This window comes from Colias eurytheme, chromosome 4 (assembly GCF_061535395.1).
Source record: "Colias eurytheme isolate Ceu_HAF_F1 chromosome 4, ilColEury1 Martin Lab GWU primary, whole genome shotgun sequence".
Lineage (NCBI taxonomy): Eukaryota > Metazoa > Arthropoda > Insecta > Lepidoptera > Pieridae > Colias > Colias eurytheme.
Genome location: NC_142983.1, coordinates 3,293,687 through 3,318,069, shown reverse-complemented (window position 1 = coordinate 3,318,069; position 24,383 = coordinate 3,293,687). Strand labels below are relative to the sequence as shown.

Sequence of the window (24,383 nt, the reverse complement as noted above, 5' to 3'; positions counted from 1 at the left end):
TAATGTTTGTCAATTTATAACATCCTAAAATCAACATATTCCCAATAAATTGCATTCAATTTATCTGTTCAGTAGAAAAAGCTTTGTACAAGGATCACAAAATAAATTAAGTTACAAATTTAAATGAGTATTTCCATTTCCAAACCATCCATTCAACTCATACTATCATATAAGCGGCTTCCATAGGTACTGTCAATTCAACTAATAATATCTACCATTTACCAGCTATAACATCACACTTTCAATGGTCTTTGTTTTATTCATTATTCTAGAAAGATCTATGTATGGATTACTATTTGCTTTTTCTTCTTACGTTGACATCGAAGCGAGCGCGGGTCCTTGATATGAATGGTCGTATAATTTCGAATTCCGTTTTAAACCACTTGTAGCGTTATTTTTATGATATATTTCACTGAAGCTGAAGTCGATATATATGACATTTATTTTACTGTTTTCTGAGCAAATTCTTGTAAATACCCTTGTTTAACTATTTATATCAGAAATTTCTTTGTATTCACGACCTGTTCAGGCTGATATGATGTGACACCTTTGTAGTTGATGATGAGAGAGAAATATTCTGTGAACTTTTCATGTAATTTATGTTGTAAATTAATGTCTCCTACATGGGCCCATTCTATAAACATATTAAACAATAGTAGGTATGTACAATGTACATCTATTATATTTCGTTAGATATTTAGAGGAGTGGCTTATTACTTTAAAGTTAAAGTAATTTCTAACTATTTTAAGTTTTGACTTTTGTATTGTAGTTATACATATAAATAAATATAATTTACAAATGTTTCTACGTATACTTATGCGCAAATTTATTTAGCTTGAACCTTCCAATCTGCTAAAAATATAAAACCATATGAAAACCTACCTTTTTAATAGGTATATTTCAATTATTTCAGTTATAGTCGGTAAAACAACGAAATATTATTGAAATTAATAAAAAAAAATGCATATATTTGATATTTTACATACAACACAAAATAAAATTAATACACATCTATATTTAAAAATATATTACTAACATTCCTTACTCTATGACACTGATAACACTTTTAATCCAAACTTACTATACATATTTGGCATCTTTACACTAACTAAAATCGTCTAATGTAGCTGTACCAAGTACTGGATAACTTGATACAAAAATTCAATTTTAAACGGGCACATAGGATGTTTAGCTCTACACTGGTCTGTATCTTTTATTCCTCCCGCCTGTTTTCCATAGTGGTAAGCATTCTTGAAAACGTCCAATGCAGCTACGTCTTCTTCTTTTGGTTCGAGTCTGAAAATAAAAATCAACTTTAAATCTTTAACGTACAGTTTTGTAGAAGAATAAACGATTTTTAAGTTCTTAAATTTTAAAATTTTATGCTTTTGACTAAGAAGTGTGTTTATTCAATCGTTTTCCGTATAAATAAGCAAAACTATCAACACACAAAAGTATATAATATACAAAATTAGATTTGAGAGATGATATTATGCTTCTTGCTCGCAATTTTTGAAAGTTTTAAGTTTTTTTTATTATCCTATTGATTCTCCGATATCCTCTGATTAGAATCAGAGACAATATTAGAATCCGTTCAACCGTTCCTGCGTAGTAAGAGGCGTAATTAGCAAGACTTCTTAGGTTATATGGTTAAACAACTGTATTGATACAACTACTGTTCCTTTTTATGTTATGTGAATCCATAATAATATTATAAATGCGAAAGTAACTCTGTCTGTCTGTTACTCAATCACGTCTAAACTACTGAACCATTTTTCATGAAATTTGGTATGGATATATTTTGATACCCGAGAAAGGACATAGGCTACTTTTTATCCCGGGAAAATGACGCAATCCCGGAAATCCCACGGGAACGGGAACTATGCGGGTTTTTCGTTGACTGCGCGGGCGAAGCCGCGGGCGGAAACCTAGTATATTATATAATGCTTAAAGCAGAAAGTACTTTACTAATAGGATAATGGGTAGGTACAAAAATAGCAAGTTCGTCTATACTTCTGTAGGAAGTAGTTAAACAAATATCTCGATGTTAAACAAGTAAAAAGCGTGTTTTAAATAACCCAGACAACATTTCCATCAATTCAATGTAATTACACTCGAATATTTCACTTGGCTGGGCTTCAATCAAACTTGACAAAATTTAATTATTACCCTAAAAGAAGCGTGGTCTTCGGAAATTCCTGTCTGGAGAAAGTTACAAATTATATCGTTTAATAGTTGTCTAGGATTTCATTCGAATGATTGGAGCTTGCAGAAAGAAGTAGGTGAACACGATGCCTTTAAATGTCATATTTCATGAGTTACAGGGAAAAACCGTTTACCAGCGACTTTAGAATTTTCCACGGAATGCCTGTCATTCTATATTAAGACTGAAATGTATCGAAGCGTTTTCATTTTATAAGTCAATGACAGCAATGGAACTTTGAAAAGTTTTTATAAATAGCAATACTATCGACTTTGATTTGTTGAATCAAAAGTACTCATTAGTTTCTTTTTATAAGTATAATTTAACGCGCTATATTCGAAAGTTTGATAAAGTTCTAAGATTATTTAAAACTTTCTTCAACTTTCCAAGCTTTTATACCTTTTTCAAATAATGAAGTCTCAAAAGTCGGTCGTAATTTAATTCGATTAATGGATTTATTATAGATATACTTAATATCCTCTAATTACATAATATGATTGAAGTTTTTTCGATAGTTTTTGTTTTTAATTATTTAAGAAAAATGAGCTACTTAACTAAAAGGATTTAATAATTATTCATGCATGTGTAAGCGTTATGAAGGTATTTAACAAAATCTTATAAGTTAGGTATAACTTCATATTGAAAATAATAAATCAGAGTATCTTCTTGCAATTTTTCCCGATGCGTATATTTTATTCCAGCCTATAAATAATCCATTTGCATACCAAATTTCCAGCAAATACAAACACAAATATAATATGTATTTTTTCGTGAAATAGCAACATAAATCTTCACATCATTATCCGTACAGTATTATAACATGTCTGAAGATAAAATATATTATATTGCTTATTGTATATTGTAATTTTAAATTTATACACGTACTATCGCTAAAGTTATTTTATAATAATTATTAAGAGTTATTTTGGTTTTAAGTTTGGTAAGTGACAAATTAATAGATATTTTACTGGTTCTGCCTTTCCTTTTGAATATGAAAACTGAAAAAGAAACGTTTTAAATTTTTTCTTCTTCTGAAATTTATTTCCGCTTTTTTTTAAAGCCAATGCGCATTGTCTTTACCCTTTGAATAAGTAAAATAATATGGAGGTAATAACCTCCAAATTATGTGAAATTATTCCAAGGAAGATGTTCCGCAAATTCTTTGAATTCGTAACGTGATTTATCGTCCTATTATTGTTCTTTAATAATATTGAGAATTTTTTGGTATTTTGTCTTAACGATTCTTGTAGCTTTTTCTTTGTTGAAACAGAGAACATATTTTCATAAGACTGTAAGCATATTAAACGTTAAAACGAAAACATTTTTGGGCTTGTTATACCTGAACGCTGCAAATATTTGGCGGTTACTTATGATTTAAGGTATCATATTTCGTAAAGATTAAAATAGTACAACTCTCTCTAGTTAACTATTAATTTAGTATTCATAAAATTTCTATATATGTAGTACCAAACAGATGCATCGTTTATTTGATAAAATCATCCTGCACTTGTAACATAACAAATCTCGAAACACAGCATGAACAATAAAATAATCGGATTTCAGTAGTAGCAAAAAATGAAATAAAATTGAAAGATCAATGTGAAATTATGTACTCATTATTCCTATAACTCAATCTGCATTCTGCATACACTCGTGTGTATGGACGTCGAACTGCAAAAACAGAACATGAAAATGTTTCCAAAAATTACAATGTTTTTACAGAAATCCCATTTTTTCGCAATTACATAATCAGCGTATATGAAACTATAAGTTCCATTGAGCATAGTACCTACACCAATGGCGGGACACCATTTACAGAACTTTGAAATTGCACAACTAACACATCTATATTCCTAGTAATTTAGGTACATAAAATAAGACCATGCATGCTTGTAAAGCGGACCGATTACATAAATTGTTGCGAATCGATTAAAATTCCGTCCTCGGTCACACAGGCTGACTGAAAAAACACGTTTTATATTCAGTAAAACCTACATCAATATATTGTTTTTAGACTGACGGACGGCTCTAATCCGTAAGCCACGAAAGGCGGGAAAAATATTGTCCTTTAAACTTTAAAATGCCATGGAAATTGTTGAGAAATAGACTACATAAGCCAAGTTTCATTACGTCAAGGGTTATTACCCGTAGTTTCGGGATAATTATGGCAAACCTTAACATTAATAATCTAATTAGAACTCTGATGAGATCATTCCAACTTCGGACATTTTAGAGAACCCACTGTTTACAGAGTTGCCTAAAACGTCTACAAAACGTTTAGGTCTCTTTATAATTTAAAAAAGAGCTTACGAAGTTATAATATGATTTGGAAACTTTTTATTTGCTTTGTCTTTAACTATATAATATAACTAGTTATAATGTAATGAATGTGCGCTTTTGTAGAAAATTTGTGGCGTGGGCAGGTTAATTAGGTAGTAAAGTTTTCAACAAATGTAAACATTATGATATGTAAATTAGCCAAATAATGTTTAATACCTGTCTATTGTACCTATCAGTATGATGTATGTTATAATAAATTTCATATAAATTAATAATGTATTCATTTTTATTAGAACATTATACCCTCATGAAGCATGAAGAAGCGTGAATAATGTGTATTTCAAGAATTCATAAAGCATAAATCCCGCAAAATCAGGATGTTGTCTTACATATAATTGTTTACGTAAGCATTTCTAAGGTTGCTATCATTTTTGTCGGTACATTACCTCTTATTCTCCTAACAATTACATGTATACTTCTATCATTTTTTATAGTCTGACAACTAATTTTGTTTCAATATAAACGTGAACGTTATAAAATATTCCGTTAATAAGATTTAGAAACATAATTTCGAAACCTATTATTTTGAATAGAATTTTCACCAAATGGGATTACATATTTTGTTATCACTATAAAGGACTGGAAATATACTTTAAACTTTAAGGGCTGATTTTTCAATCCTTGGTTAAAACTTATTCATCGAATAACGTATTAAACTACCATTTCAAAAATGTATTCTAATTGTCCGTAGGTATTTGACAGTTTACAGGTGACATTTTAAAATGTTCGTGTAATACTTTATTGGACGGATAAATTTTAACCAAGGATTGAAAAATCAGCCCTATATGTTTACTAAATATAACCAGAAATTAAATAAATAAAAGGTGCGGTTTTCATGATAAACAGTGACGAAGTGATTTATATGAAACTGTTTTCAATGTGATTAATTATTGAAGGTAATCGTATTTAACCGTCAGCACTAACCAAATCCAAATTTACTTAATGGAGGTTGGATCAATTTTTAAATAATATTTTTTTTTAATATTTCAGGAAAATTTTCACACAAATCTGATCCCATGCTAAGCTTTCGCTTGTGTATATACCTACATGTATAATTTTAAATAAATACTTATATTGATAATTAACACCCAGACACAGAACAAACATCTATGTGCATTACACAAATATTTGCCCTGGGTGGGAATCGAACTCACCACAGCTTTGACTCGGAAGGCAGGGTCACTACCAACTAAGCCAACCGGTCAGTCAGTAAGCCATCTACCTATACTAATATATATTATAGAGCTGATAATATTATAAAGCTGAACAGTTTATTTGTTTGAACGCGCAAATCTCTAGAACTACTAGTCCGATTTGACAAATTATTTCAGTGTTGGATAGACCATTTATCGAGGCTGGGAGCTATAGGCTATATTATAATATCATCACGCTAAGACCAACAGGAGCGGGCTTTCTAACACCGGAAGAATATTTCAAATCGGACGGAGTTCCTGATATTAGCGCGTTCAAACAAACAAACAAACAAACTCTTCAGCTTTATACTATTAGTAGGTATAGATGAAGTTACGTATTATTATGTTTATATGAACTTACGTAAGCATTTGTATGAAGTCCTCTCTCAGTTGGTTGTTCGGCGGACGCGCTCCAAGATCGCAGAAAATGTACCGAGTACATTGTATTGTGTCGTAATGGAGTATTCTTCCCCAGCGAACATTTACTTTCTGTAAATGATTAAATTTTTATCGATATTACATCACATATAAAGTAAAAGTTAATATTAGAATCGTATTGAAGGATAGGGAAAAGATTATTTATTTTAATAAGGGTACTTATATATTTTATTTTAATATATTACCATGTATAGCATTTACACATCTACATCGAGTTTATAACACTTTATAGCTATGAATGAAGCACCTAATATCTAAAGAACCATTATCGTATCAGAAAATGTGTATATATTTTCATACGGATTGAGATTAAATGCTTTAAAATACACAGCAAAATTTGAGCTATAAAAAATTTTAACTACAAAATTAATGCCATTTTATTTACCATTAAATATACGGAGCATTAAACAGTCCTGTTCAATTAGAAGTTCCGTTAAAAGTGTAGATTTATTGCCGACCTCTTCACCTTTGTCCTTTGCAACGATTATAATTAATTAAAATTAAAAAGTTCCACGTTGTTATTATTGGATATATTGACGAAAAATTTATTTATATTATAAGCCTTTCAATTTCGTTTAAATCTTGTTTTAAAGCTTTACCTATAAATAAATAAAAGAATCGTTTCGAAACAAAACTACTGAATTATATCACGAGTATGTTCGACTCGACACTCGACAATAAATTACAGATTAGAACTGTTTAATTACATACATTATTCAACGCATATTTGCTTTAGGCTTAATAACTAACAGCAAACGAAAATCCAAACAAAAATACATATATATAATTAACGAGCGTTGATTTATCCCTAACAAGGCGCTTATAAAACAAAAGTAAATAACCACAAACAGGAGGAACAAAGAATATAAAATGCGTAAAGAACATGGCTTAGCTAGAGCTGTGTATTTATGGCACTGATTTCCAGCCGCACTCGACTCGGTGACTCGGGAACAATTATTTTTCGCCTGAAGCCGAGCACAAGACACTTCTATAGCGTGCGAGTACATTATGTCAGGTAGCAAGCATTTATAAATTAAGTTGAGCTCTATTACAATCGTTTTACTGCAAGAAAGGGCAAACGGGCACGCTCGTTTTATACTGTAAGTGATCTGATCTAGCGTCTCTTATTTTCTGTGCGATGAACCTTAATATTGCATTCTAGGAAAATGTTCTCGATGATAATTAAATCGAAGGGAATACATTAATTAATTACGAGAACATACTTGAAATATAATTTATGGAAAATAGATAGGTAGGTTATTAAAATCAATACACATATTATATTGTGTGTAGGTTGGCTTCATGGTATTATTCCTTTAAATGGTTCCAAGAAATTTCGGTGAACAAACAGACCCGGGATCATTCGATCGTGAAACTATACTATAACTATAACTATAACGAATTTCTATCTTATATATCTGATGTTAAACATAAAAGAATCGTTAAAATTAATCGAGTATTTTTCTCTTGATAAATGAATGAATTATTTTTTATGCGCTTGTAATAAAAGTTTTACGATCAAGTCATTAACTAGTGTTATTACAATAAAATATTATGTCTGTGTTAAATTTGTAAAATTTACGGCCTTTTTAAATCGTTTGAGACTCAAAGATCAAACCCTCAACATCCCCGCTCATATTGTATGTAGCAAGTTATCATAACGGTTGAAAACGATAGACTATTGTTTGAAATGTAGGTTCCACGTGTATCTAATATGAAAAAAATTCAAGAAATATCATACTAATATTATAAAGAGGAAACATTTGTGTATGTTTGTAATGTTTTCATACAAAATTACTGGACCGATTCCAAAAATTCTTTCACCAGCAGAAAGCTATATTTTTACTGAGTCACAAAGGCTACATTTTATTTCGTTTTTCTTTCAGGTCAGCCTGGGCGGAGCCGGGACGAGCGGCTAGTAAATAATAACTTGCTAGCTGAACTACAAGATCCTGTATATTTTCATCTTATAAAGTGATCTATATAGAAAATTAAATACTTCTATATAATAAAAATGAATCGCCAAATGTTTTACGTAAAACTCGAGAGTGGCTCGATCAATTCGGCAAAATTTCAACGTTTTTGTTTTTTTTTGCACAAGGAAGGTTCTGATGGAGAGAAAACACTACAACTAGGCAGTATATAGTCTACAGGGGCAGCTATTTTAATAAATACTTACATGTTTTACAGAGTTGAGGTCCCGTTTGAACAAAAACCGAAAGACTCTTGCAGCAGTAATGGCTTGGTAGTCCTTCACGAGGATATGTATGCAGTACAGGACTCCAATAAGAAGACCAAGGAGAATAATTAGCCTGAAAATAACTGCGCTTTAATATAACACTTACATCCCAATTATGATAATGCGTTATTAAGAAAATTTTGTATCCATGCTTCATTAAAATATATTTCAATTTCAATTTTGTATACTTATCGATGTAGTAATATCTAACCATTATCATAAAGAAAATATAGATTTGCAAAGAGCTAAAGTAAAATCTACCGTAGAAACACCTTGGTTTTAGTTGGTTTCACAATCGAATGGAGAAATCGTATCAAATTATAGTTAACTAACAATTTAATTATAAATAGATTTGAATTTACATCCAAAAAACCTTCTCCAAAGTAACTTCTCATTCAAAAGTGATAAAATATTAAATTTAATTTTCAAATAAACCTATTTCAAGAACTCTCGAAAACTATCAATTTTCGCGAGAAAACTGTGGAAGGAAAGTATCTCCATTTTTAAAAGAAGTGCTATCAAAACACAGTTACTTCATATGTGAACAAAATATATTATGCATTTCTGATGTTTTAATATAATTAGTGGATTGATTTTCTTTTTATAAAATGATTTTGAATTCGTAAATATATTTTCTAAAGAAAGATTGATTGCTCAAGTTCTACCTTGACTTGTAAAGTTAAAATTAGGGCCAAGTTGAAATTAATTCAATGTACCGCCGTTCTATTTTCATTTTATTTGTCAACCCGAGAGGTAGGTATCCTCGTTTCGTAAAATAAAACAAAAGCAATAATAACATGTTTTTTTTTTCATAATATTTTACACCCTTCCTCTTTATAATTCATATTGTACTTATCTACTAATAAAATCTCTATAAATAGAATCTATAATTCATATTGAAAATTATTAAGAGTAGGTAACTACGTAAAAATATATTATTAAAATAAAATTTAATGTAATTTTCTTTTAAAATATATCAGGTTGTTACAAATGATATATTTGAAAATGTGTATAATTGGCCATACCTGCCATTTTTTTATAATCTTGAAATGCGTATAGTAACTCACTCACTCATTTACAATACTTACAATCTTTTCAATTTTATATCGATTATCTCTAAGCTACATTCGACATTTTTTTATATTTTTATACATGTCATAATTTGCATGCCTTGGTAGAGTCACGTAAAAATAAGGCCTTCTCAATATTAACCTAATAACAAAAAATAAACCGCATACAAAATGTAACAAATGAAAACTAATATTTCAAACGTATTTTGTTATTATTAAAATATACATTGAGATCGAGTTATTTGAGACTGACAGTAGATGTCATAATATTGACGGGTAGTCAAATAAAAAAGACGTGCGAGCTTCAAGGATTGATTTCACATTATTTTATTAATATAATGCCTTTGCTCTTTTATCTATACTTATATTATAAAGCTGAAGAGTTTGTTTGAACGCGCTAATCTCAGGAACTATTGGTCCGATTTGAAAAATTCTTTCGGTGTTAGATAGCCCATTCATCGAGGAAGGCATATAATATCATCACGTTAAGACCAACAGGAGCGGAGACACGCGGGTGAAACCGCGGAGCCTATTTTCATAATATGCCAAAACTAAACATAAACTTCAATATAAAAATTACTGAAGGTAATAAGATGATAAAGTTATTTTATTTATGTAGAATTTAAATAACATTTCTATAGCTTTTAACCAGAATCAGCGTAGAACAAGAAAGGCTTTTTGCACATCGTTCCTGGGAACACTTTACTGCTAAATGTTTTATGAATGATGAATTTAAATTTCTAGAAATAAGTTTTTGTAACAATAAACATTTAGGAACAGGGACTTCGGAGCGTATCCTACATCAAGCATATTTTTTTTTATAAAGACATTTTAATTGTTGAATAAATTTAAAAATTTTATCAGCATTTTATACTTTTTCCTCTTTAAATAAACAAAGCATTTTCTTTGCTATAAATAAATGCTTTTTAATAAATTTAATTTTGTTGAGCAAACCCCATTATAAATATTTCTTTTCTTAGAAGTGTTTTAATAATTGAATAGTTGTTTTCCACAAATATTATAAGATACACTGGACTTACTTAACTCCCATTTTATAAATTATTTGATACACTAAACTAAAACAAGTGGTTACACTCACAATCTGACTTAATTTGAAAATGCGGCTTTTCTGCATATCCTGAGTCACACTTCTTACATCTTTAGTATAACCCGCCCATAAAGAAGACAATACGCATTTAAATACAGTTGTGAGTAAATTGCATACATTTAAAGTTGGTCGGCTAACATGGGCCTATACGGGGAGGAAAGTTGGCGCGAAAACCACCGAGACGAGTTTTTGATTTGATTTCCGCTAAAGATTATTGTGCGGTTTGCAGAACTGGCATAATATTTACAAATGAATTATACAAATATTGATTACTGTTTATCTAATAATTTAAATGAATGTGCAGTTGATATTTTATTTTCTTTCTACCACAGGAGAAATTATCACAACCAATGAAAGAACTAAATGAATAACTTCTAGAAGAGCAGTTCATATTATATTTATTTCTATCATAGGAGAATGTATCAACATAAACTCTATGAGAGAACCAAATGAATAATTTCATAGTAGCGGTACGTAGGTACACTATCACAATTTGAAAATAATCAAAGGAAGTTAAATTCAAAAAGTTTGAGTTCAATTTAGACCAATAAAACGGACAGCCAGTTGACTTAAAAGATATATAGTTCATAGTACAGTCCATAGTGGCAAGCCAACTGGCACATATTTCGGTCAACGCGTTAATATTGCCATTCAACGCTGTAATGGTGCCAGTGTTTTTGTGCTCTCACAGCTCTGATGAAACGCTTTAACTGACGTTCCCGAAGAATGGTGGTTTTTAATTCGTACCGTTTTTCATTTATTGCTATGTAATCCAGTTTTTTAGCTTGTCTTAAGATTGGTTTTTCCAAAAAAATCTAAACTAGCCCCGGAATGGGTTGAGCCGGGATACAATAAAAAAATTTAATAATGTTGTTTATAGTTCAATCAGGAAAAAGTCCCTTTTTGTGAAATCATTTTCGAAATTAGTAAAAAAAAGTAAAAAATTATTTATTCTTTAAGACACGTACATCAGTCATAATACATACATTACATAGTGCTTAATACAGTTTCTTAAAGAAAAACGTTAAAATACAGGAAATAAAATCATTGGTTCCCGCACTAGGCAATGCCTGTCCTGCGGGACCGTGAAATGTTTAACATTAGAATTTTATAAATTGGTTCAGTACATTAGCTTATGTAAAAGAATCAAACAAATTAATGTATTAAATTAATTTAGATATAGATAAAACTTGTAAACGCATATGCACAGTCTGCGTAAGATAATCTTTTGAAGGTACAGTTTTAAGTAAACTAAGCGGTTTCTTACGTAAGCCTTTATCTTATAAAGTGATGTTTTTATGTCTCACGTATTCCTGTTTGTATATCTAACAGGCTTGTAAATTGAATATAGTGTGTACTTATTACAATATTGCATAATACAAATTGCATACTGATTTTTCTTTGTATTACGAAATTTTTATTTTCATGGTATTTGTATAACTAGAAGCATGTAGGTACTACTGATAAACTGTTTATTTCAATTTTTGTTATCCTGAAATATATTCATCTTAAATTATCTTATTTAGACTAGAATCTGAAGAGTTTGTTTGTTTGTTTAAACGCTAATCTCAGAAACTACTGGTCCGATTTGAAAAATTCTTTCGGTGTTAGATATATCATTTATTGAGGAAGGCTATAGGCTACATCATCATGCTAAGACCAAAAGGAGCGGAGCAATGCAGGTAAAACCGCGCTTGAAAACACGGTAAAAACCGGCACACCTTGTCAAGGTATAATATAATTTGTATAGACTGTTGACTTGACTTGATTTGTTTTGATTTTTTTCATATAAATAAAAATAAAGTTTAATGTGACTAATTACCTAAGCACCACAGGGAATATTTCAAAAAATTCAACAACGGCACTTAATTTATTGTCAGTCGCCTAATTTTCCAAGAAAGATTATTATTTTAAATATTGTGAATAAAATCTTATTTTATAATATTCCTGTTGACAATTTCGTGGAATCGCTTAGTGGGTCCATAACGTCAGTTATTCTTCCTGGCTAGTTAGTCATACATTTTGTAGATATTCTGATTCTTATTACTTATAAATTAAAACCAATCAATGTAACAAATACATATTGTTTATCTTATAAAAAAGTATGACTAAAATTATCAATTAAAACCAATCAATGTAACAAAAAAAAATGGTTTGAGACGATTGCCTCTAACTCGTGTTACAAATAGTTTAGTAGCGATGCCCTCTCTAGTACGTAGTTCATGGTAACTCAATGCTTACACATCTACATTTACTACCTTTCATCGCGGAGTGGCGGGTCCATATTATTATTATTGAATAATCTGTCATACCTTTTTTAAAAATTATTATTTTACTTATTTGTCTTTGATAAAATCTAATTAAATGTATTAATTTAAATAAATTGAGATAAGATGTTCTAAGGTCAGTTCATTGTATCTTGCCAAAATATTTCCCCACATATTGTTGCGTCTTTCGCATTTGTTGAAAAGCTCTACATTTAGATAATATATAAATTTCAAACGATTATTTAATATTGTTATTAGTCATGGTTGTCTTATTGCACGTCTCCCTGAGATCATTTGAATTCAGTAAAAAAAACATATCCTATTGTGACATTGATTTATTTTAATTTCCATTTTTTTCTAGGTTTCAGAATATATAGTTACTAATTACTATTATAGAAAAATTCTAATGCCCACAAAAAGCAAAAAGTGTTTATATAATTATTAAGTTGTGAATGTGTGACAAGATAAAATACTTTCATTTACATGTTATTTTAATTACGCTTTGCAATTAAAATAATTACTCATATTATACGTAACAGGTATTACGTTAATGTATACTTAGAAATGTTATTATATGAGTAATGAATATTATAATATTGACTCCGATTGTACTGTCTCTAAGTAATAATTTTAGTAAGTAGAGATTGTATGTATTTCACTGTTTATTAATGTTTCTTGACCGACATAATATTTGAACGATATCAACTATATAATATATCAACTATAAATTAATTTCAAATTTCAATCAACAAGTAGCATGTGGTAGGTTTATTTTATAGCTATAATTTATTGAAAAAAAAAAAAAAAACTTATATAGTTCGTTTTTTCGCGTTTGGTAACTTAGCATCATAGCTCCAGATCCGCATTCCCTTCTTACCCAAAAGCCAGCGTCAATTATTTTAACCAGGTGAATTTGACAAAGTAACAATTAATTTGACTTTAAATTACTTCGATCATTTCATAGATCATATTTTGAACATTTTTTGACGTCTATTTTATAATTTTTGAATTTAATGGACATACCTACCTATAATTATATGCTAAATGTAACATATCCGGAGGCTGTGAGCCTGTGAAATCGGCGATTATGTATAGGTTTGTTATGCGAAATCTATTTTTGTTTCAAAATATTACTATCACTTTATATGATAGATAGAAATAGCGTGCATATTATTACAATTTCTAAATTAAAATAATAATTCTTTCGGCACTGGAACTATTTTCAACTCTGCTTTTATTATTTTTTACAACGCCCTCTATTCATTTGCCACAGAACTAGAATCAACCATCAGCTTAAAGGGTCCTAGAAATTCTCATGCGAAATATTTCCACGGCACTAGTTTGAGTTCTCCGTTCATGGAAGTTTCTGATGCTATGAATTGTCTGATACACTTTAGTATGAAGAAGTATCCGCAAAATATAAAAGATGGCGCTCTTTCTATTATTTTATTTGCAACGTGTCGCGTGGTTTCACTCGCCGACGAACCTGAGTGCAAAAACAAGTATTTCTATAGATCATGAGTATATTCTGATCATCTGAAGTTTCAACCTAATCCGTCCTGTAGGATTTTCGTGAAAGAGTTACAAACATCTATATACAAATACATCCATCCATCCATACTTACAAACTTTTGCGTCGTATTTGCGTAGGTAGTACCTATGTTGAAATGTTTGTCTAAAATCAATATAATAGCAATAAAACTATTTATCAGCTTTATTGAAATAATGGAAACATTATTTTGCACCCTTCCGATATTTATAACCGATTGCCATTTTTATGAGGGTCTGTCGTGTCCTTAGGATCGCTAGTTTGATTACGTTTTTATTGCGTACACATAAAGTGTAAATCTCATATAGGTTTTATTATTTATGTTCGTACTTATCAAATAAACAGCACAATAATTGAATAACAATATTTTAATTATTGAACGATACCTAGTACTTCTTAATACTGAATTGTTATAGATATAAATACGTCAAAGAATCAACCTATTAAGATTTAATAACAACAACATAGTAATAACTAATTAAATTATTCACGATTGAAAAAACCCCTATACGTAACCAAAATTTAGGGGTTGGAAATCGCATAGTTGAAGAAATGTCAAGTCCAAAATCCTTAATTTTCTGTAATTCCAAAGATACTGGAACTAGTGAAGTGATTATTTTTTGTAGTGTCTGACAAAACATTTTTAATCCATTGAAATAATTAACACTACCTTATTTGTTTAGCATTAAGTGCATGTAAGACAGGAAATCCTAGATTCGATTACCGGTTGACATTGTAAGATAAAACTTGAGACTTAAATAAAATTGAAAATGCATCTACCCACTCTTCATACTCCTTTCATAATTTATGACCATATTTATACACCGTATTTTTCCTTAGACCCTTCCCTTTCATTACGAATTCAACAAAGACCCACGAGATACTATATTAGGTATATTATGCAGTAGGTATAGCTTAACAAAGTAAATATAGCATGCTCGTATGTAATTTCCAAGGCAAACTCGATGTCATTCATCTCCAATGATCCAATCAGGAATCCATTTATCCAGATAAGTCGTTTAGTTCTAAAGTCCGCTGAATATCGTCGCCTATCGACCGCAGATGGCTTTTAAGGCTTCGAAACAATCGTTAAGAGGCGCGGATTAATGGATCAGTTCGACTCCTGATATTTAGTCCACCCGAATATTTAATGAACGAAACTAAACTTTAATGCCATGGAATAAGACTTGAAATACTTTAAAATGTTGTACAGAGAATGGAGACTACAATCAAATAGTTAATAATATTATCTACCGAAAAGTTTTCATTTATTTTTGTAACAGGACACTGTCTTTCATAAGTATTCATATTATATATTCCAAAAATAAAGAAGAAACATTATTATGCTATACAATAAAGATAATTATATTTAATGATATCAGATCTATTTTTGGTCCTATTAGAATATGTTGAGTGTATATCGGGAACAAGTATGTTATTATACGTCATGTTTCTTTGCGGCTGAGATAAAAAGCCTTCTTTGTGTAGGTATTTACATACGGTTTTCTTATTATTTCATGAAATACTGTATTGCACCTTTTTAGAAAACATACTACTACTATATTTAATTACATACCCAAAAATACTTTTCATTCAAGAGACACCATTGTTTGTGTTATATGTTATTTTTTATTCGTTTAAATGTATAGTTTCAGCCTTAAGATGCGAGAAACATTTAAGATAGATATTCTAATGCGAGTATTTTTCTTGAATGTTTCTCTTTCCAACCATTTAAAAACATTTCCAACCATCAAGCTCTTTTTATTATTACTAAGATGAACCCAATACAGTTACTAACCGTAAACTGAATCACGTAACTGGGTTGCAATTCCAAAGTTTCTCTTTCTACAGTTGTGCTTCACTCTAAACAAACTAATCTTTCTTTAAGCTCGCGCAAATTTAATTTTTAAGTTCTGTAACTGAAGTGTAAGCTTTTTGTTAGCTTCTGCAATCTGGGTTAACTTATTTTTAATTATCGTTGTCATTCTCTCATAATGTCTTTCATATTTCTTATTGATAGTAATTACTAAACTAAAAACGTTATAGTTGCATAAATTTGTTTGTCTTTCTTTTATGTGGCAATGGAACGATATGATTTTTACACCTGGAGATAGTAATTAGAAGGCTATAAACATTCCACTTCTTACCACGGTTAAACATCTCATTTCCTAGGGAATTTCCTTTATCTTCTCTGGATCATAAACGGTTAGGTCTGTGCAAACTAACTAACATGAATAAAATGAACAAAACAATCGTTGTTAAGGAATCATTCCTTCTAAACTGTAAGGACTTCTAAAACCGACAAGTTTATGTATTTCTACAAACTCCTATTCAAATGCAAAGGAACCTCAAACACTTTTAAACTAACATGCACGTGCAATAACAGTTCTATCGAGTGTAGTGCAATTCGCCAGTTCGCCTACCATGAGTTTACTGTGATCTTACTCGTTGGTGACTGCGTAAAAAGATTGTATGAAAAATTACTACAGTGCCTCTATAAACCTTACAATCTTACAGCTAACGTCTTCTAATTTTTTCTATATATTATATAATCGGTACCATAAGTAACTTATTTGACAGTTCCTCTCGAGAACTTCTGCTTCGATCCACGCCTCGCTATCGAATGTAGTACATAAAAGCAAGATTCGATTGCTCATGGTAAGGGTACTAAACTTCTCAGGCTCTATTAGCATTAGGAGCTGGCACGCGACAGTCACAACTTGTTGCAACTTCTAGAAGCCCGTGAGTACTTGCAATAACTCGATATGAGCTGTAGGAGCTTGATAAATGGCACACGTTTCGATGGACGTTAAACCGAATGGCTTCATAGAATTTTTACTTGTGTTACGTGAGTTTTTGTTCAGTGGATATTACGATGGAATCGATAAGGTTGTGGAAAATTTATTAACAACACAGTATTAAATACAGAGTATTTTGTCAGTGAGTCAGTTTTACGTAGTATGCTTCTCATGCACGAATGTGGCAAGAAACTCTACTGTACAGTGTACGTATTCATAAAGTATAATAAATCTTCATTTATTTTATCTATGCTGATAATATGAAGCTGAAAGTTTGTTTGTTTTTTTGAATGCGCTTATCTCAGGAACAACTGGTCCGATTTGAAAAATTCTTTCGGTGTTAGATAGCCTATTTATCGAGGAAGGATTTAGCCTATATATAATATATATGCTATATATTATCATCACGCTAAGACCAACAGCAGCGGAGCAATGTGGATGAAACCACGGAGCACAGCTAATATATTATAATTACTAAGTGTTTAGAAGATTTAGATTACTTAGGTACTTTACGGTATTTAGGTAAACCTCAAACACGATCGAATGATAACAACAAATGTTAAAGATAACTATCAAAACCATATCATTTTACAGATCCGATAAAAATGTACACACGATTGACGGAGCACGTATGAATATATAAGTAATAAATATTGGGTCCACTGGAAAGGTCACACGTATTCTGATAGTCCGAAAATTATTTGGTCAATTGTTTTCAGAATTTATATGGGTCGCAGCACACGGGGGATATAAAGTCGGAACGGAGCCACTTCCAACTAGTCAGCGATGTGTCCCCAAGATTTTATGCGGGTCGCCGGAGTAACACAAATAAAATTCAAATATCCCTGCTATGCAAAAAAATATTCGGATCCCAAGTGATTGGTGAAATGGTTTCTACGTGGTACTAATTTGAGGGTAAATAATTGAAATATGAAATATGTATTGAATATGCTAATTTGAAAAACGTATTTGGGTTTTGGTAGGGGCATTTGAGTCTAAAGTATTAAGATGATTACACTTCACTGGTAATTCAAGTGTTAATAATATGATATTTGATAGATATAGTGATTGCTTTTATATGTGTAGTGATTTTTAATAGATTTTTTTTTGGGAAAATGATACATAATGTCAAATAACTCTACTACATAGTGTTTCATTATTTGTTAGGTAACCTTCTGTATCAGAATCAGGCTTTCCAGTGATCAAAGATCTAATAAGACCGCTTAAGCCATATTATAATATCAAGCCATATAAATTAAATATTATTCGTATTTACCTCATTAAACTGTAATATCTGACATTAATAATATTTCAATCAGAATTACCCAACCAACAACTCTGGAATCTGCCCACACCAAATCAAAATTAATAAAGTTCCTCTTAAAATAATATTTCCAGTAATAACTTGGTAATCATTAACATCAAAGGCGTAATACTTCACAGGAATTAAAAATAAATGAGCAATTTTAATATTGCCTCAGGAACGATTCGGGTCAGTGCGCCCATAGAGTGGGAAAGGTCAGCGCTGTATTGTCTAATAGATACGTTAATGTTAAGGTCTTGTTGAGAAAACCTATTAATAAACACCTTTTTTGTGTTGTGAAGTTTAAAATGCATCTATTTTTTAGTTATAGCCCACGATACGATACAAATACGATACATATACTATAATTTTGTCGGTTTGGAATGTGACTCTGACTTTGGCCCGACAATAGTGTGAATGGAAAAACATAAAATCAAAATAATAAAATAGCATATTAAGATACGCCAAATTACAAAAATGCAATTTCTTTGTTTTAAAACGTTACGCAGAGACTTAGTTAAATCAATTTTTATTCATTTGAGAACATCTTTTGAATTAAACTAAGTTATAAGACCTGAAATTAATGGTGAAAATTCCCTTCCAAATAATCTGATATTTCCTTAGGATATTTCTATTAAAAAATTTCGAAAAATAAATGCTATCTCTGTCATTAGACCAAATTTTAACATTATGCACGTACATCCAACCTTGTCGCTAGTTAAACAACTAATTTATATTCTAATTCGTTCATCCAACATGTATGCAAGCAAGTATTCAATAGTCTTCGCAGAACTTCTAGTTAGTCGGTAAATACGTTCAACCTTCTGTATCAGTATCAGATAGCTTGTTCCTCGAAGCGTTCTTAGTTCACCAAATCGAGTTTCGATACGTAACGAGTTTGTGCCCCCGTGTTTGTGGACTTCGGAGATACGGAATTGTGACGGAGCTGTCTAATTGTTTATACTGCTCTGTGTCGCTTGATCTGCGTTGGATGCAATTCTTATGGCCCTGGTATTTTACTACTTATAATATCGGAAAAGCCTTAGGTACTTAATATCACCTTATATTGCCAGATTTCGTCGTCGAGTCCAATTTGTTTGCGACTTATAATATCGGAAAAGCCTTAGGTACTTAATATAACCTTATATTGCCAGATTTCGTCGTCGAGTCCAATTTGTTTGTGACATTAACTATATTACAGGCCATATTATATTAGCTACATGGAGAAATACATGTTTTCAATTTCGGACAACTATAATATTTCCTTATACGCTGAAAGTCACAATTATAAGTATCTACAATAACAGTTTACAACAGTACATCAGTGGTTTATATGTTGAAGATGATTACTTATATCTGATAAGATTCTGACTGTAAGTTAATAATTAACTTAATACCTTATACATTTTCGGTTAAAACTTCAATATTTTAACCCTTTCCATAGACCGGACCTTTACTAAACAATTAAAATGATTTATGATAGACACAAAAACCCTTGATTCCATTTAGCGGCATTTTAGTCTAAGCAATAGTCCGCCCCCGTAATAAAACTTGATTTATGATCCATTTAATTTCGCAAACTGAAGAACGAAACTGCATTAATATGCTGACAATCTTGTAAAAATAATCACGATATATCGATTAAATGAGTAGGTATAAGTGATATGATATTGATTTCGTATTAAATTGGGTGATCTATCGATAGAAAATAATATAGAATATACAGTTAAGTTGTTATCTTTGAGATAATCTGCAGCTAGAGCCATAGCTAATCCATTGGATATTATTTAATTTTCTAGGTACTATTTTCGTATTGACAACCTCCTCGGTACAGTGATTGACGCGTGAGCGTAGAACCGAGGGGTCCTGGGTTCGATTCCCGGTGGAGACGAAAAAAAAAATGTCTCGGTCTGGCAGGACACAGAAGGCTGATCACCTACTTGTCCCTGAAGAAAAATCGATTAGTGAAACAGATGTATGAATAATGCATCTGCCCCCTACCCCACTACGGGGACACGGGACTTCACTTACACTTATCGTATTACTAAGATATTTATGTAATAAGCTATTCTGTAGTCAAAAAGGGGCATTACCTAGAACAAAGATGCTCGAGAAACATAATCCAGTGCATTTGAAAAAGCGAAATCTCCGCTTGAATTGAAACAGTTCATCAACGAATTAATTAAAGTAGAACTATTATAGAGTTCTTGAACAAAAGGTCTCGTAGTAAAATAAGAACTTTATAAAACTTATAACAGATTTAATCAGGTTAGCCTTTACCGGCACTGTGATACACGCCCGAACGATTATTAAAGCCTACTGACATTTATTCTCTACCGTTTTAACTTCCTATAAAGTTTATAATTTAATACATACCTTTGTTATTTTAAGTGGAACTATTTTCATAACTTTGTACGACCTTTGTTAGAATATGTGCTGACACGGAAGGCTTGTTAAATGAATTGTACCTTCGTTAAAACAGTTTGACATTTTATAAAATCATTATTTTTATATTTTTATATATAGTTATAAAGAAAAATGGCTTCTAATCTTTATATGTATTTCTAATTAACATACCTACAGTTCGGTAAAACATACTTGCACAATATCTTATTAATTTGATCTATCAATTCAATATATTGTTACATTAAAGTTACTAGGAAATAAACGGGATTGACATTCTACTAAGAATATTATATTGTCAGCCGCCCTCTGACCCCTCTTTTGCAGCAGTTAGCAAAAACTTGATCAGGGTGTAACGTTAGTCATTTCTTGTAGGCTTTGATGAATGGCCACATCTTCGAACTAGCTTTTGTTTGATATCAGTTTGTAGGACTACTTATATATTTTCGTAGTAAAAGTTTAATATGTTCGTAGGTACTATTTTCAGCAATAAGGAAAAAAAGTTCAATTCATCTTACGAATATTTTTAAATTATTAATAATCAGACTACTTATTTTCAATATTTTGACACAGACCACAGATTGTTAAATAGTTACTACGTAAACATAACCTACGCTATGTCGAAGGATATTAAAAACTCTCTTTTTTGGGAAGCCGATATAAAAAAATTTAAAACCTTCAAAATTACTATATAACCTAGCATTGACATTTACCTTCACAAAACATTCACATTTTGTAATATTGATAAATATTATTCAGTAAAGCTTGTAGGCAAGTGAAATGGGCTCAGGTGCTATCGGGAATTAGAGGAGTGCCGTAAGAGTTATGACGGCACTGATTTACTGCAGTACAAATATACTTGTGTTTTTAAAAGCTTTGTTTTTTCAAGTTACGTTGACAGTTGGCATGTTTTTTTGGTGGATTGGTGAGTTGTGGAACAAACTAATTAGGTAGTCAAGTAGAATTAAGTAGAACTTAGTAGGTTATTCATTTACTGCTATAGTAGATACTGTGTTCATATGAAACTACGTTCGATACATGTGATCTAATATAATTATTATGGTAAAAAATATCGAATGTAATGCCAAATAACAAAAAAAAATTGTTTGTCTGTAAAATCGGTTTACTGACGATAGTTGAACGTGACAACGTCAGATTGTGCTTCTTTGTCGCTCGTTCCGCGCTTTCGCTTGCACTTCAAGCCTTACATGGAACGCCTCAGAGCGAGGTAACGCCGCATAAGTCATGTTTTTTCGTGCGTGCAGCCGGCGTTAACGAATTATAAGACGTAGTCACGTCAAAAACACTTGATAGATCCACACTGTAAAAAATACATCTCAGTTAAGTAAGTGCAATGTGCATCTCTCTATACTTTCTGTATAATCATTTATTGAATCATTAAAATATTGCAGCACTATTGAATAAAACGCTGTATATAACCTTTATTAACATTCAGGTTCAAACAAGAAATACAAACATATTATAATAATTACAATAGAAAATATCACAATACATTACTAGATTTGGATTAGGATTTTTCTCTATGTACAAAAAACTGTCTGAAACAATTTATTACCCTTATTTTTCCACAACAAAACCAGTTCCTTTCAAGTATTCGGAAAATAAAGTATTTATCGTATTCAATAGAATGGATATTTCATTTATATTTGAACAAAGATAATACGATATATTCATGTTATGTGGCTTTTAATGTAATTTGATGTGATGGTTTGATACGACTGTTACAAACTATTATATATTTAAAACTATTTGCATTACTCATTTGATGATCTAAATTATCATGCACGAATGGTTCCGTACTATGGGGACTCTTAATATATTTTTTTTAATTTTATTTTTTTTGGTAGATAGCGGCAACAGAAATACATCATTTGTGAAAATTTCAGCTTTCTAGCTATCACGGTTTATGAGATACAGCCTGGAGACAGACAGACAGCGGAGGCGGAGTAATAGGGTTCTAACTTTACGAAACCCTAACAAGTTTATTTAGCAAAAGTATGTTTTAAATAAAACATAAATCTTTCGTAGCATCTAAGAATCTCCTGTGATTTTATATTTTATTCAAAATTCAGATTTATAGCGTAATTTATCCAGCTCGTCACGTTTCTAGACTTGAAGCTGCAGGCACTGCATCTGTTACATGCCCATTTATTCCAACGTTATAACATATGGAAGTTATAAAACTATGATATTATGACGTAATATGGGTTGATGTTATTTGCTTGTATTCTAATCCCCTTGTGTATGGATGTGGTAAAATATAGCTCAGAGAAAGTCTATGATTCGTCTTGCTATGGAAGAATGATTTTTCTAAGTTACTTCGTGTGGTTGGCACTTGGCATACTTTCTTAAACATCTGTTTCAAATTATTGCCTGTTTTTTGACCAAGAAATAACTATTTGTGAATAAATTAAAACATTTTCTGATGAAAATCATATTTAAATTAATAAATAATCTTAATAGCATTCTGATTACTTATTGCGAATAGAAATTGACCAATCTCAAATCTGCTATTTTGGTATAAAATGTACAACTTTATAAAATGACAAATTTTCGAAGTTGGAGCTTATTTTAATAAAATAAATACACGTAAATGATTTTCCAAAGCGCGAGAGTTCAATCCAATAGGTAGTACTTGGAGCTTAACAAGAAAATTTAATATCTGTCGCCCGCGGGAACTGAATACTAGCGGAATGAAAATACGCGCTAAATATTTATATTCTGTTCAAATTTTACATTATGTTTGCCAACTTTATATTGTTTTTAATTGAATCCATCAACCACGGTATTGTTTTAATAAATAAATATACCTACCTTCTCATAATACTGGAACAATCCTTTATGTAAATTATGTAATGTTTATTAAACAACTAGCGGTCCGCACTGGCTTCGCCCGTGGTACATATTTATGTTTTCTCTACATAAAAACCATCCTCGTACTTCAAGGAATATAATAAAAAAAGAATTATCGAAATCGGTTCCGTTCTCGAGTTATGCGCTTACCAACACATTTTGCGATTCATTTTTATATATAAGAAGAAGAACTACAATGTTAATGGAATTAATTTATAGGCAAAAAACAATAACTGCTATCTTGTTAATTAGGTAAACAACATAATTAAGTTAATACTTATCGGTTAATGTTTTTTATAAAAATTCTTCTTTTTCAGATTTGTAAAGTATGTTCTTAAAGAACAAACTTCGTTCAATACCCATGATTATTATCAATCTAATGATAAAATATTCACCACAGTATCATCAGGCTAATGCTACTAACCATCGCATAATCATTAACACTCGATACAATCGTAATTACGCTCTACAGGGTGATTAAATTGCCGCTATCATTCACGCCGTGTCAACGCAAAGAACAAAAGAGGTTCGATAATGACTCGAACGTGGTTCTACATGCATTCCGAGAATTATGTAAAGCACGAACGCCGTTTGGCC

The 24,383-nt window shown here is 30.9% G+C and overlaps 1 protein-coding gene across 1 annotated transcript; it reads right to left on the bottom strand.

Annotated features, from left to right (window-relative positions):
- Positions 1 to 1,013: 1,013 nt before the first annotated feature.
- LOC149908823 (uncharacterized) lies at positions 1,014 to 10,659 on the bottom strand. Its single transcript, XM_090120418.1, has 4 exons — positions 10,525 to 10,659; positions 8,355 to 8,487; positions 6,099 to 6,226; positions 1,014 to 1,297 (listed from the first exon to the last, which is right to left on the bottom strand). The coding sequence occupies exons 1-4, from the start codon at positions 10,617 to 10,619 to the stop codon at positions 1,120 to 1,122; spliced, it is 534 nt and encodes a 177-aa protein (XP_089976544.1). The 5' UTR covers positions 10,620 to 10,659; the 3' UTR covers positions 1,014 to 1,119.
- Positions 10,660 to 24,383: the final 13,724 nt, after the last annotated feature.